The sequence below is a fragment of the Fusarium pseudograminearum genome, chromosome 1, assembly GCF_000303195.2.
Source record: "Fusarium pseudograminearum CS3096 chromosome 1, whole genome shotgun sequence".
In the NCBI taxonomy this organism is placed as follows: Eukaryota; Fungi; Ascomycota; class Sordariomycetes; order Hypocreales; family Nectriaceae; genus Fusarium; species Fusarium pseudograminearum.
This window is the reverse complement of record NC_031951.1, coordinates 625,280-639,034: the sequence shown is the minus strand read 5'-3', so window position 1 is coordinate 639,034 and position 13,755 is coordinate 625,280. Positions and strand designations below refer to the sequence as shown.

Below are 13,755 nucleotides of genomic sequence, written 5' to 3'. Positions count from 1 at the left end.
GTTTATCCGTGAAATGTATTGGTTTATTTGCGTGTGCGACAAGGATTGTACGCCTGAAGCCCCTCCTTTCTTGACAAGGGTTCATCTCACGCTTTCCTATCGGTTCCCTCCTCGCTCTTGCTGTTTAATCTTAATCTACAATTTCCTACCCTCTATCGACCTTGAATGGTAGCTCTGTCCTGATTCATTACTCTTCGATTCTGCCAATCTTGACCCTGTAACCTTCCGCTTACCGCTGAGTAGCTTCGGCGGAAGCATCACCTTTGGTCAAGATTCCTCAGCAAGCCAAAGAAAAGTCCCCCCAGCGACTGATCGAGCTGGGTTCATGGACCCCAAATATCTCTACTCAAGAAAGAAACGACTTCCAAGAATCAGTTCAGCTCAGTCAGCTTATATCCCATATCCTACCCAACGACGAATTCCAAGCTCGTGCAGCCCGTGCCTGGACGAGAGTCCTAAGAGACGAAGACAACACCGAACAAGAGTCAGCTTCGGAACAAGGCTTAGACACACAAGAAAGTGATGAGACTAGTTCGAATGATGGCGACACAGGCAACAATTATATAATTGACACCGACGCCAACGACAACGACAACTCAGATTCTGAACCCAACTACATAGATATCGATAACGAGAGTGAAGATCAATCTACAACCAGCACCCTTAATTTGGAAACAGCAATCGAATACGTTCAAAAGGGTTATAGTCTTGCTGAAGAGGAAAACAACCTTGGTGAAGACCTTGGTGAAGACCTTGGTGACGACGACCTTGGTGACGACCTTGATACCGACACCACCTGGAGATTTGTTCGTCACATCACTATCTCACGAGACCAGACACATGCGAGTGGCTTCGATAAAGAACGACTTGCTGCACTTCTTGAACAAGACTGGAGAGATATAGATCAGTATACCCACAATTATGACCAATATAAGCAACACACAGGACTAGTACCGTCGATCGAACTCACCCCCGGTTCCGGTTCAAATCACGCTCTTCAGGATTATCAGTTGCAGCTTATGCTGCTTGAACAGCAAAACAAGAGACGGCTCATGATGGCCAGACAGGAAATGGATGCAATCATGGGTGGAGGAAGCTCTACCAAAGACAGCACAATACCATCGCTGCCTACCACCCAATTAGAAGACATGGGCGACAATGGCAAAGACTATGCCCCCGCGAATCACGTTCAAATAGCCCAGATTCAACAGGAAATTGAGAGGCTTAGCAAGATCCAAAACACCTTGAAATCTACAACCTGGCTTGTGCTTCACAAGATAAAAGGCGATGAAACCACATATATAGCAGACCCTTCCTGGGCACCGAAACAAGGACAAGCGCCATACTTTAGAGGAAATTCGCCGCTGGCCAACGAAAGCGAATATCTCAAGCATAGATCAGATGCTGCCTTCGTGGTGTACAGACACTACGACCCCACGTTCCAAGCCAAGGATATCCGCAAGGCGAGGGACGAGGGTCTTCCACTACCGTATCCCAAACCTGCGTGGGAGGTTGTTCAGCCACTATCTGAGCAGATGATTGCTGCGCTAGACGAATTTGTCGACTCGCATCCGACCTTTCGAGACAAGTTCCCTGGTTGGAGGTCTACCGATCCGATCAATTCACCTTTTTTGTTCTGGTACTGCTATCGTGCTGCGACGGACCTCCAAGCCATGGATGAACCACACAGTAAGCAAATGACACTGCTTACGGAATGGATTGATAAGAACTATAGCGAAATGCACGCTGCTGTTGAGGATAAGTTTTCGCAAGGATATGTGTCCGAGGCAACAATGCCGTTTTTTATACGGCCTGGCGAGGTGTTGGTATCAATGAATGAAAGAGGCATCAGTGGTCATATTGCCGAATCGTGGCCTGCTCAAGGGTTAACCAATTATGCATCGCCCTCTCATCCCAACGGGCCTCGAAAGGTAACGCAGCGCTGGTCAGTAGGCGCTTGGTCTTACGGATACGATGGAAAATTCTACAAGAATTCCACGGTGCTCACCATCAGCCTCGAGTTTGACGAGGATAGTCCGGACGTCAGCATAGCGGAAGTAAATATCCTACCCATCAGGTTCGGGAACAAAGACTTCCGCGCGAAACTCGAACGCCGAGGGCGAACTATGTGGGCTTGCAAAGGAAGAAACTTGATCGCCTACAACGACATCAGCGAGAATAACCTGTCTAGTGTAAGCTTTCAAGCCTGATACCCCATTGGGGACTGTCTAATGATTAATAGGAAGGGGAACGGTACATGATCGACTTCAACACGTATAAGCAACTTCATTCGGATTCGCACAAGTTCAAGATGGCTTATCCATCGCTGACAAACCCCTACCGCAAAGAAATGGAGCCGTCGGTTATGGAGTGCGATGAGCCGCCCGAGGGTGCTGAATTATTTGTGTTTCCCAGCACTGTTGTTGGATATAATCTTCGGCAGAAGAAGTGGCGTAAGTGTTGCCATTAATTCAGCTGAATAGAGATGTACTAAATGGTATGCAGAGGATCTCCAAATTGATTGGATCCAGGAATTACATTGGAATAAGCAAGCCTTTAGACACTTGGTAATCGACGAAGAAACCAAGGACATCATACAGGCCCTTGTTACAAGCAAACTGGAAACGGAGCAGACGACAGATTTGATCCAAGGTAAAGGCAACGGACTCATTATCTTGTTGCATGGAGGACCAGGCACGGGCAAGACCTTTACAGCCGAGAGTGTCGCCGAATTGGCTGAGAAGCCTCTCTTCCGAGTAACTTGTGGTGATATCGGAACAAAACCGGAGGAAGTCGAGAAGTATCTCGAATCAGTTCTGCACCTCGGTAAGATCTGGGGCTGTGTGGTCTTACTTGACGAAGCCGATGTCTTTCTTGAGCAGCGTACTCTTACAGACCTTGAGCGCAATGCCCTTGTGTCCGTGTTCCTTCGCGTTCTCGAGTACTATGAAGGAATCTTGATTCTCACTTCCAATCGTGTTGGCACTTTTGACGAAGCTTTCAAGTCTCGCATTCAACTTTCTCTTCACTACGAGAGCTTGAGCAAATCTCAGCGTCGCACTATTTGGACAAATTTTCTCCAACGACTACAGACACTTGAGAAAACGGCCGTGGTTCGACCGATTACTGACAGGAAGCGGAAGTATGAGATAGAACAAGACATCAACTTTGACGACATCGAACGGCACTTGGGTGATTTGGCCGAGGAGGAGATGAACGGGAGACAGATTCGCAATGCCATCACTACGGCGAGACAGCTGGCAAAGTTCAAGAATGAGAGTATGACGTATAGGCATTTGGAGCATGTTATCAAGATTTCGAGGAAGTTTGATAAGTATCTTGAGAAGGTCAGGGATAGCTATTCGGATGATCAGGTTGCTAGAGAAGAGGGGATTCGGTAGATTTAATGGTAGAGTGTTTTTTCGGGTTTGAAACGATGCCCACTTGGTTGTCTACGAATTGGAAAAGGGGCTGCTGGTGGTTCTCGATAATTTGGTGGCTGTGCTAGTACGGATAGTGAAGAGCTCCGTACAGAGTACACATTGAAGCTAAAGGGTCTAGACCAGGATGACAGCTGTAGTAGCGATAAACTATCGATGGTTTGTAAAACTATTGACTTTGATAACATTGTTAAAACGTAGGGTTATCAGCTGAAACGATGTTTTTATTTATACAGCTTCTACCATACTTCATGTTCCTTTCTTGCTAGGCTCTGCTTCGATTACACTCATTCTTTTTGTCTCTGGTGTGAGACTGCCGCTCATTTAATTATTGTCTCTCGTTTATTTGCAAATCATGCATTCAAAGACATTCCTGTCTTTGGCCTTGAGCCTCTTTGTACTAGACTCAACGGTCGCGAGTCCCTGCAAGCCATCTTCGTCTGCTGCCAGCAAGTCTCCCATAACCTTGGGCAGCATATCTGATGTCGATGTTAACCGATATGTTTAGGTTCTCTCGCTGTAACTACGCTTTCTGAGTCTACGACTACGATCCTTCCTGTGTCTTCCTCCACCGAGACCTCCCTCTTGGATACCACCTTGGCCAGCCAGGCTATCGAAACCAGTGAGATTGAGACTGAGACTGTCACTACGGTTACAGCCAGTGCTACGTCCGTTGAAACTACCACTGTCGATGGTGAAACATCAACTACTCTACTCGACACCACGATTACCACTGAAGCTACCACAACTACAGCTGATAGAATTACGGCAACGGCAGCGGAGACTACAACCACTGCAGCGGCTGGCTGCCCCCAAGTCACTGTTCTCGCCAATCCTACTCCCATCTTTTCCTCCTCCGAAGGCAAGGTATTTGACGACGAGCAGAGAACCGTTGTCATACCCTTTGACGTCGGGGTCTTTGGCGCTTCTTCATCCACTCTCTATGTCAGTGTGAATGGATTACTGACACTGGGACGAGCGCCCAATACTGCTTCCTTCAACGCAGCACTGCCTGCCCAGAGTCTCCCCGAGGTTGCCATCATGCCCTACTGGAGTGACTTGCTTGTTTTTCCGAACCTCTGCGGAAGTGGCATTGCCTATGAAATCTATGATACTTCCCGTGGTCAGACGTTTACTGTCGAATACTACGTTGGCATTTATGGCAGCCCGGTCGGTGAGCACTTCACCATCAGCTTGTATAAGGACTATCCTGGGCTGGTCAGATATGTGTACTACAAGACGTCTAGGCACGGAAGTAGTGCGACTGTTGGTGTTCAGAATGGCATGTTCAAATCGCAGTACTCATATAATGCTGAGGATTCCATTCCTGATAGGTTCTGGGTCGAGATCGACACAAGTGCTATTCATGAAGTTACCACGAGTGATGGGGATCTCTGAGAGGCAATTAAGATATAGGAAAGTAGGACTTGATTGACTTGGCTACTGTTAACTTCATACTATTGCGCTGTTAGGGTATATATTACTTTTAGGCTCCTGTCTCTTAGTTGACGATAAATCACCCACGCTGTTAGTGCTTGACATTTTCTTCTTGATTTGTGGTAGGTAGTGCATAGTTCTCACCAGCTATTTGACGATGCTACGTCACACCTTTATAAAACCGATAATAAATATGCGGAAGCTCATTTTCTCTACTATTAAAATTTAGTCATCTGACAGACTATCATGCATTGCTTTTGAAATCGCCTTGACTGTTTGGATATTTGAGATTATTTTTTCACTTACCCTAGACTGTAAGATGAGTAGAGATAAGATAGATAAAAACAGTCCATCGACACTAGACCAGATCGGTATTACAATCTCGCTTACTCAGTAGCTCAGTAAGCGATGGCTGCCCCACATTCAAGACACCGAAGTCGCCGACTCAACATCTCACTCACACATACACAGCAACCGACTACAACGCCAATGACCGAACCAACGAACGCGACTGACTCAAGAACCTCAAGTGCAACGCCAGGTCGTACGCGCGTAGCGCGTGTCGCATGTAAAGCATGTCATGCGCGGCGAGTTAAATGCGACGCCGCGGATAGCCAACCCTGCTGGCATTGTCGTACGCGTGGTACAGAATGCGAATTGATAGAGTCGAAGCGTGGAAAGTATGTAGCAAACATACAATCAGTGATAGTAATGAAAAACTTATAATCATGTAGATATACAAGACGGAGTAATGCACAATCCCGACAAAGGCGCTCATCTAGGCGCGTGCAACAAACCGAAAGTCCAGCTCCTGATGCAGATGGAACCACCAGTGTTGAGAGTATCGCTGCCGCAACTCAGAATGATGAAAATGAGCAGCGTCAAATCAGAGAATCAGATACCACACAGAATACTCAACAACAACCCCTACCAAATCTGACCCAAGCCAAAGACCGATCTTTCTTTCTCGGCGACTCGAGTAGTCTATCCTACATCATAGAACTGATATGTGCCCCAAGGAGTGGCATCAGTGAGCCAGTCAAGGTGCATTATCCGATTCCAGCATCGATAGCGGAAAGGGCAGTGACTCCAAGTCGGCTCCAAATCGAACCACTGCGCCTACGGGACGCTCTAACACTTCCATCAAGGGAAATATCCGACCGTCTTGTCTATGTGTTCTTCGTTATAGTGCACCCTCCTTGGCCAGTTGTCGACAGAAAGTCATTCCTACAGGCCTACCGAGAGGATGAAGCATCGCCGCTGCTGTTGCATGCCATGTTCCTCGTGACTTTCATCTTTTGTGACGAGAACCTTATTCAAGATGCTGGATTCACTGATCGTGCCGCGGCACGTAAATATCACTACCTCCGCGCCAAGACTCTGTACGATGTTGATCATGAGACTGATCGAGATATACTGGCTGCTTCGCTTCACCTTCTAGGATTTTGGTGGAATGGACCAGATGACCAGAAAGATGCATGGTATTGGTCAGGTTGTGCAACATCATATGCCCAGTCACTAGGCTTACATCGCTCGTTTGTTACCCGCTTCTCTTCCATGGCTATAGCTGACAGTTTGGTAGGACAGTTACTTCCAGGTTTAGTCCGGAGAAAAGGGCACTGCGGAAACGTATATGGTGGTCTATATACGTGAGTTCAATCAGATACTTTTGTTCATGGATCTAACATTATTAGACGCGAGATCGACATACAGCTGCATGTCTGGGCAAGCCATGCAGAATCCGAGATGATGACTGCGACATTGAACCTGTCACCGAGGCTGACCTCTACTTTGACGATGTAATCGACGATCCTCTTATACCGCCTCAAAAGGAATACCACACAGCGTTCTTCATCGAGATGCGCAAGGCTGCTGAAATTCGTGGGTCAACCTTTCACTAGAAGTTTCACACAGACTGACGAGTGCCAGTGGGGGACATTGTCATTGGGGAATTTAGTCCTCGCCGTCTTGCACTGGAACAGTATGAAGTGCCTAACCTGAAAGCAAGGCTTGAGCAATGGGAGTCGCAGTTACCAAAGTGCATGCAAAAGCAACCACTTGATGAGACGTTGGGGGCGGCATTCTGGGCTACTCAATTACAGATGGCCTACCAGTAAGATGATGCAGGTGACTTGGGTATATTTCTACTGACGTCAGACAGGAACTATTTCATCCTTTTGTTCCGACCCAAAGTAATCGACGACATGTCACCAGCGGAAGCTGAAAGAGACAAGACAGCGCGAGCTGCGGCTGACTATATCACTCGCATGACAGAAGATCTGATCGCTGTCGGGACATTACGCTATACCCAAATGCATACGTAAGTACATATTCTGCCTCATGGCACCAATATCTGACATTGTGTAGTATCCCAGCCGTCTTTGGAGCCCTCTCTATCCACACACTCGTCATCTGTCGAAAGGACCCCATTCGTCGACAACTAGCAGGCAACAAATCGCGACAATGCATTCTCGCACTCAGTGAAATGGCAAAGTCATGGCCCATTGGTCTATGGATAACGAAGCTGTTTGTGAATCTCTTGAGACGACTCACAGGCCAGGGGTCAGCCATATCCGCGGGATCAATAGTTGATGTAACGTCTCGCATTGCAAATACAACCCGCGGTAATGAGGGTCCCGCTTTGGAACCTTCACGAGTCAGCGCATCACAAAACCCGGATGATAGGATCAATGGGTTCAGTCAACAGAATAATACGGCGCTTGGCTTCTTTGACAATACTAACGGTCCAGGGATGGGAGAGCAGCAGACAGCTAATATGTTGCAACAGCCTGCTGATGAGTTTGGATTTGGCTCATTTTGGTCTGAGGATACCATCGACGTCGATTTATTGCTTCAGAATGGATTGTGTCCATTGCTCCCGGCTGACTTTGGTCTTATGCCCCCTGGGACATTTGGTCTGTGAGTCTCTAATTTTGTCTAAGCATTCAAGTCTGTCTATTTCATGGTATAAATCTATAACAAAATATGCTACTCTTTTACTCGTAACATCCTTTCTATCCAGTCTCATTTAAACATTATGTCTATCAATGCATTATGCCTATGCATACATAGCAAATCTGCTTTTGGCTCTCAGCCGTTTTCCATATTTGAAGAAAAGCCAAGGGAACGGCGCCATGGCGACCATCAAAAACGCAAGTAGACTAGATGCCCACTGGAAACCAAGCTTCTCATACATCTGGATACCAAAAAGAGGAAATGCCGCTGAAGACCATGTTAGGACTTGTTGAGATGAATACATATGACAGACTTACCAGCGAATGAGCAGCGGACAAAACTGTTGCCTGCCATTGCGGACGCCGCGTATTTGGGATAGGCGTCTACTAAGAACGTAAAGATGCCGGTGTAAGCAAGGAGTAGGCTGATATAATGTTAATGGACTGTCAAAACAAGAGAGGACAAGGTTAACATACCCGCATCCAAACACGCCAGAACCAATAATGGGCACAATCCAATGAACGCTGGCATACGTTGTCCAACCAAACCAAAACAGACCGATGGGGATAAGCACAGCGCCAAGGATAGTTGGAAGCAGTAAATCCTCTGGCTCGCTGATAGCAATACCCGTCTCCTTCTCCCGTTTTTCCAATAATTTAGTTCGAAGTTTAGACCAGATTGGTGTTGTAGCTGACGCAATGAGGAGTCCACAGAGAATACCCAAGAAAGTCAGGCCGATCTGCCAGAGGTTCATGCCATGATTGGTGCGAAAGACGAGAGGGATGGCGCCGAAGAAGAGGTAGAGAATGCCGAGGACAAGGGCTGAGTACAAATCGAGACAGAGACACATGGGCTCAAGGAATATTATCTGGAATGGTCGTAGGATGGCGATCTTGAGGGTTTCGAGGAAGGGTTTGATAGTGTCTTCCATTGGAGCGCGGTAGGCGTCGTTGCCAGTTTCTTTGCGAAGTTTTCTTGCTTTCTCACGTAGTAGAATAGGATGATAAGTCTCAGGCGCAAAGAAAACAATGGTAACCATGAGTACAGCCGCCCAGATAAGCATAACGTAATACGTCCAGCGCCAGTAGACATTATAGTTGATAAAGCCTCCAAGCAATGGTCCAAGAGATGGTCCGATAAAGGGCACGAGAGAGACCATACTCATAGGTTTCTGGATCTCGTCCCTCACGAAGAGATCTCCTGCTGTGCCGCCTGCAACAGTGAGAAAAGAACTTCCAGCAAATCCTGCAAAGAAGCGTGAGATGACCATGGTCTGGATGTTGGGCGCGACAGCTGAAGGGATCGTCCAGATGATGAACAAGGTCCATGATACTAGGTAGATGGGTCGTCGACCGTAGTTTTCGCTTAGAGGACTGGTTACAACGGGGCCAAGGGCGATTCCTAGGACGAAAGATGAGAGACCGAGGGTGGCGACGATTTGAGAGCAGCCGAACTCCTTGTTCATTTGTTCATATGTCGATGTATAAATTGAACTGGCGCATGTTCTGTAGTGACTGTCAGTAAATGATTAGTAAGTACAAGCTGAAGGTTGACTTACACGCAAAGAGCACCGACGCAGGCGATAGAAACAATAACCCATTTTCGCATTACCGACATGCTCCTCGGACACATGGGATCGTTATCGCCATCCCAACCAACCTCGATTAACTCTTTGGATGATACATTCTGATGAACAATCTCTGTAGGTTGATCACTAAGATCCTGAGAGGACCGACGAGTCTCAGACTCTGCCATGGCTGTTAATAAAGATATTGGGATGAAGCTTGCAAAACATGACAGGACTGACGTAGATATTTATGTCGGCAAAAAGGGGACTAGCAGCAAAACAAGTCTAATCGGCTCCACGGCATAAAAAAGAGGATTTGTCATGACGATGAGGACCCTCCGAGTGGGGAATAGTGTGTTGTTCCAAGATGCCGAGGTGACTTGGAGAGGCCGTGACGGGACGAGTTGATAATCCAGAACAGGCGACAACGGAAGAGACGGACATTGAAATCACTATCACATACAAACGGATCAGGCATGCCAAATGATTCCAAATTTTAGAATATCGTATATTGAAACGATATGCTATGATTGATGTTAGAGTCATGTTGCCAAGACTGAGGCTCTGTAGGTGGATCACTTTGCCACTATGATCAATTGGCCAGTCAGCATGGCTGATTAGTATTTCCTCACCTTGCACTATTAGGTACCTGTTGAAAAGTGAGCCACCAAAATGGACGACAACTCAGAGAAGCCAGTTCTATTCTTGTAAGAACACTCAACTAATCACAATTCATTACTAACTCTATTGTCTAGTGATATTGACAATTGCTTGTATTCACGCAGTAAGTCAACTCTCCACCATGACTCGTCCACTAACTCACCATCGCCAGATTATAAAGTCCTAGAGCTCATGTCAGGTCTCATCGACTCCTACTTCAAAAACCATCTTGGTCTATCACCCGACGAAGCCGAACGTCTCCACAAAGACTACTACCAGCAATACGGTCAGGCGATTGAAGGTCTCGTGCGGGATTATCAGATTGACGCCCTGGAATACAACGCCAAAGTCGATGACGCGCTTCCCCTCGACGATATTATCAAGCCCAACCCTCACCTGCGACAATTTCTCGAGAATATTGATACCTCAAAAGTCAGACTTTGGCTTTTGACCAATGCGTATGTCAATCATGGAAAAAGAGTAATTAGGCTGTTGGGTGTTGATGATTTGTTTGAGGGTTTGACGTATTGCGATTATACACAAATTCCGCTTGTGTGTAAACCACAAAGGGAAATGTTTATGAAGGCGATGAGAGAAGCAGGAGTTTCTGAGACTTCGAAGTGTTATTTTATTGGTAAGCTGACACCTCTGGTTGACATGTTTGGATTGCTGACATTGGTAGATGATTCTCACAAGAACTGTGTTGGAGCACAAAAGGCTGGTTGGACGGCTGTTCATTATGTCGAAGAAGGATTTCCTTTACCTGATTCACCAGCATCGGAGCATCAAATTCGTAACCTTGTAGAGCTGCGATCGCTGTTTCCAGAGTTTTTCAGAATCAGACAGTAGCAAGGGTATCAAGGGAATACATGTCTGGGAATAACCGAGCCATGTCCCCTTAGTGATAGCGACACATTCTCAACCCCCAGTTTTCAGTCAGCCGCAAACGTTTTGGCAGAGCTGAAAGCTATGTCTCACCACCAAAAGATAACAGAGATTTTATTATCAGGGATGTGACTCTGCCTCACCTCCCCTGCATATTGACCGGTGGCCTCTCCAAAAGTCCAGACCCCGCCGATGGACCGGGGTATGGAGAAGACCGGTATTTCAGCTGCATGGTAATCTCACCAAAGTGGCTTACTGAAATTCCCTAGTCCTCACTAGCCCGCCAGACTATTTGGTCGGGGATGACTTTATGCGGCACGGCACGAACTAAACGGGTGAAGCCATCTTATTTGTGGCGGAGCGGAGCTGAGACATAGGGTTCGAGATTGGGGAGCTATTGGACGCCTTTACGCTGATGTTTCGATTTGGTGGTGCTACTTTGACTTTGGCCTGTGATCTAGCTGAGGGGGGGTTTGACAAATGATAAAAGACATAAAGATAAAAGCTGGTGGTTCCCCAGGCTTACGATGCTGACTTGTCTTCTCATCTGCATCTTTATCATCACTGACATTGTGTATCTGTCAAAATGCCATCAGCTAACAGCTCTCATATCGAGCAGGCGATTGTTCCTGATGAACACGTCAAACTCATTCTTTGTTTCGATGGCACTGGCAACACCTTCAGTGGTACCAACGCCGACACCAATGTCGTCAAGATTCTTCGCAAGCTTGATCGCAACAACAACAAACAGTACCATTACTACCAGAGTATGTAACCCTTGAATTCTTGACATTTGTACCATCAGTCTAACACGTGAACAGCCGGAATTGGCACCTACGATGTGGACGAAACTTCCATCCAAAAGTCTACTCTCGGCGAGATCAAGAGCAAGGTTTCCAAGACCATTGATCAAGGTTTTGGTACAACCTTCGACGCCCATATCATGGCGGGGTACCGTTTCCTCATGCGTTACTATGAGCCTCAGGCCAAGATCTACATCTTTGGTTTCAGTCGTGGTGCTTACACTGCCAAGTACCTCTCACGCATGATCAACAAAGTCGGTCTTCTTTGCAAGGGCAATGAGGAAATGGTACCTTTTGCTTATCGTCTTTACGCCCGCGCTCTACAATGTGAGAGCGACGATCGTATCGCCTCGCAAAAAGGCAAACTCTGGTCCATGGGTGGCGGTCCTGAAGAACTGCCAACCAGTAACGAGTCTACCCCGTTGCTAGATGGTAACAAGCAGCCTAATGGAGCATCCAATGGTCACACAAACGGTGTAGCCAATGGTAATACCAATGTTGTGAAAGGTTCTTCCGTGTGCACATGCGACGAAGAAGACGAACACGCCCATGCTGGTGAGGAAGATGACAGCGATAGCGACGACGAGGAAGATAAGACTACCTTCATGGCCGGTGATGTCAACATCAAGAGACGATTAAAGACCAAGATCGCCAGAAGAGAAGTCAAGGCCTTCAGTCAAACCTTCTGCCGTAACGAAGGAGCAGACCCAACCAATCATGAAAACATCAAGGTTTTCTTCCTCGGCATGTGGGACTGTGTCAACTCTGTTGCAGTCGTCGAGAACAGCGCCCCAGCCCCTGTTGAGATCACCGGCACTGCGAAGCATGTCCGCCACGCTGTTGCCGTCGATGAGCGACGTGTCAAGTTCAAGCCTGCCCTTCTGGCACAGGACATCCGAACTGTCGTCAAAGAGGCAAAGGAAGCAGCGGCACAAAAGGAGGCTGAGAAAAGGCTGGGTAAGTGCTGCAAGTGTAAGAAGCTGAAGAAGGATAAGAGGACTGCGGAGCAGATCAAGGAAGATGAAGACAAGAAGAAGAAAGAAGAAGAGGAGAAAGCGGAAGACATCAGAGAAGTCTGGTTCCCTGGTAACCACGGCGATATCGGTGGAGGATGGCCCGCTATGCCTGAGCTTGTGGAGCCTGACAAGATGCCATGGTATAAGCGTCTTGCGTGTGTCTTCAAGAGCATGAAGCCCGACGATGTGACGGCTGATCTGAAGAACCATGACCTTCAGATGAGCGACATGGCTCTCGACTGGATGATCCGAGAAGTCACTCTCGTTGGCAAGAAAGACGAGAAGTGTGCTGTCAACTGGTGTCATACTGCCAAGCAGTTCAGGAAGAACATGGATGACAAGACGAAACTGCAGAAGTATGTCATCGAAGGGTTCAAGCACGACACTCTCAGATTCGGATACGGATCTTCTTTCTTCAAGGTCATTTTGTGGAACTTTATGGGTAAGTCACACTGCATATATGTAACTCCATCAACCGGCATGACTAACTATATCGCAGAAATTCTCCCTGGTATTCCCCGATGGGAACTCAACGACAAGCCCGTAAAGGAGGCCGAGAAGGGCTGGGAGTCATGGCGATGGACTCCCAACTTTGGCAGCTTCCGTGATATTCCCCGCAGAGCCGTTCTTCACAATTCTCTCATCGAGCGTCTGAACGCTGCCGATGCCAAGTACCATCCCAAGAACAACCATGGAGATGGCGCGCCTTGTTTGTTGGGTCCTGGCATGGAAGGGGTTGCTAGTATGAAGAAGGCTGAATCTCAGAACCAGATTGATCCGGAGGATTACAAGGATCCGGCGGACAAGATATGGGCTAAGAGACATCAGCTTTGGCAACTTGATCCTGAGGTGCATGTTACCAATGGTGCTTGAAATATTTAATTGGATTTGTTGGGCGTTTGGAAGGGTAATGGTTAGGATAGGTCTTGACATGTAGTGGATTTAATATTATTTAATCACTGGTTTTAATCTATTCAGTATGAAATAGTCGT

General features: G+C 47.2%; 5 protein-coding genes across 5 annotated transcripts, besides 1 other annotated feature; 4 read left to right on the top strand and 1 right to left on the bottom strand.

Annotated features, from left to right (window-relative positions):
• Positions 1 to 13: 13 nt before the first annotated feature.
• Positions 14 to 4,838, top strand: FPSE_06973 (uncharacterized protein; the record flags this gene model as incomplete). Its single annotated transcript, XM_009260091.1, has 6 exons — positions 14 to 47; positions 244 to 2,192; positions 2,243 to 2,453; positions 2,506 to 3,397; positions 3,677 to 3,747; positions 3,949 to 4,838. The coding sequence occupies 6 exons, from the start codon at positions 14 to 16 to the stop codon at positions 4,836 to 4,838; spliced, it is 4,047 nt and encodes a 1,348-aa protein (XP_009258366.1).
• A 447-nt stretch (positions 4,839 to 5,285) lies between these two features.
• On the top strand, positions 5,286 to 7,800 carry FPSE_06972 (uncharacterized protein; the record flags this gene model as incomplete). The annotated part of the gene is made up of 7 exons (XM_009260090.1): positions 5,286 to 5,557; positions 5,612 to 6,412; positions 6,460 to 6,526; positions 6,572 to 6,758; positions 6,807 to 6,990; positions 7,039 to 7,197; positions 7,245 to 7,800. 7 exons carry the CDS (start codon positions 5,286 to 5,288, stop codon positions 7,798 to 7,800), a joined length of 2,226 nt encoding a protein of 741 aa, XP_009258365.1.
• A 135-nt stretch (positions 7,801 to 7,935) lies between these two features.
• On the bottom strand, positions 7,936 to 9,587 carry FPSE_06971 (uncharacterized protein; the record flags this gene model as incomplete). Its single annotated transcript, XM_009260089.1, has 4 exons — positions 7,936 to 8,099; positions 8,150 to 8,256; positions 8,309 to 9,337; positions 9,391 to 9,587. The coding sequence occupies 4 exons, from the start codon at positions 9,585 to 9,587 to the stop codon at positions 7,936 to 7,938; spliced, it is 1,497 nt and encodes a 498-aa protein (XP_009258364.1).
• A 484-nt stretch (positions 9,588 to 10,071) lies between these two features.
• Positions 10,072 to 10,908, top strand: FPSE_06970 (uncharacterized protein; the record flags this gene model as incomplete). The annotated part of the gene is made up of 4 exons (XM_009260088.1): positions 10,072 to 10,106; positions 10,155 to 10,183; positions 10,232 to 10,693; positions 10,742 to 10,908. The coding sequence occupies 4 exons, from the start codon at positions 10,072 to 10,074 to the stop codon at positions 10,906 to 10,908; spliced, it is 693 nt and encodes a 230-aa protein (XP_009258363.1).
• Positions 10,909 to 11,530: 622 nt separating this feature from the next.
• Positions 11,531 to 13,636, top strand: FPSE_06969 (uncharacterized protein; the record flags this gene model as incomplete). Its single annotated transcript, XM_009260087.1, has 3 exons — positions 11,531 to 11,711; positions 11,766 to 13,205; positions 13,263 to 13,636. 3 exons carry the CDS (start codon positions 11,531 to 11,533, stop codon positions 13,634 to 13,636), a joined length of 1,995 nt encoding a protein of 664 aa, XP_009258362.1.
• Positions 12,722 to 12,810: a repeat region.
• Positions 13,637 to 13,755: the final 119 nt, after the last annotated feature.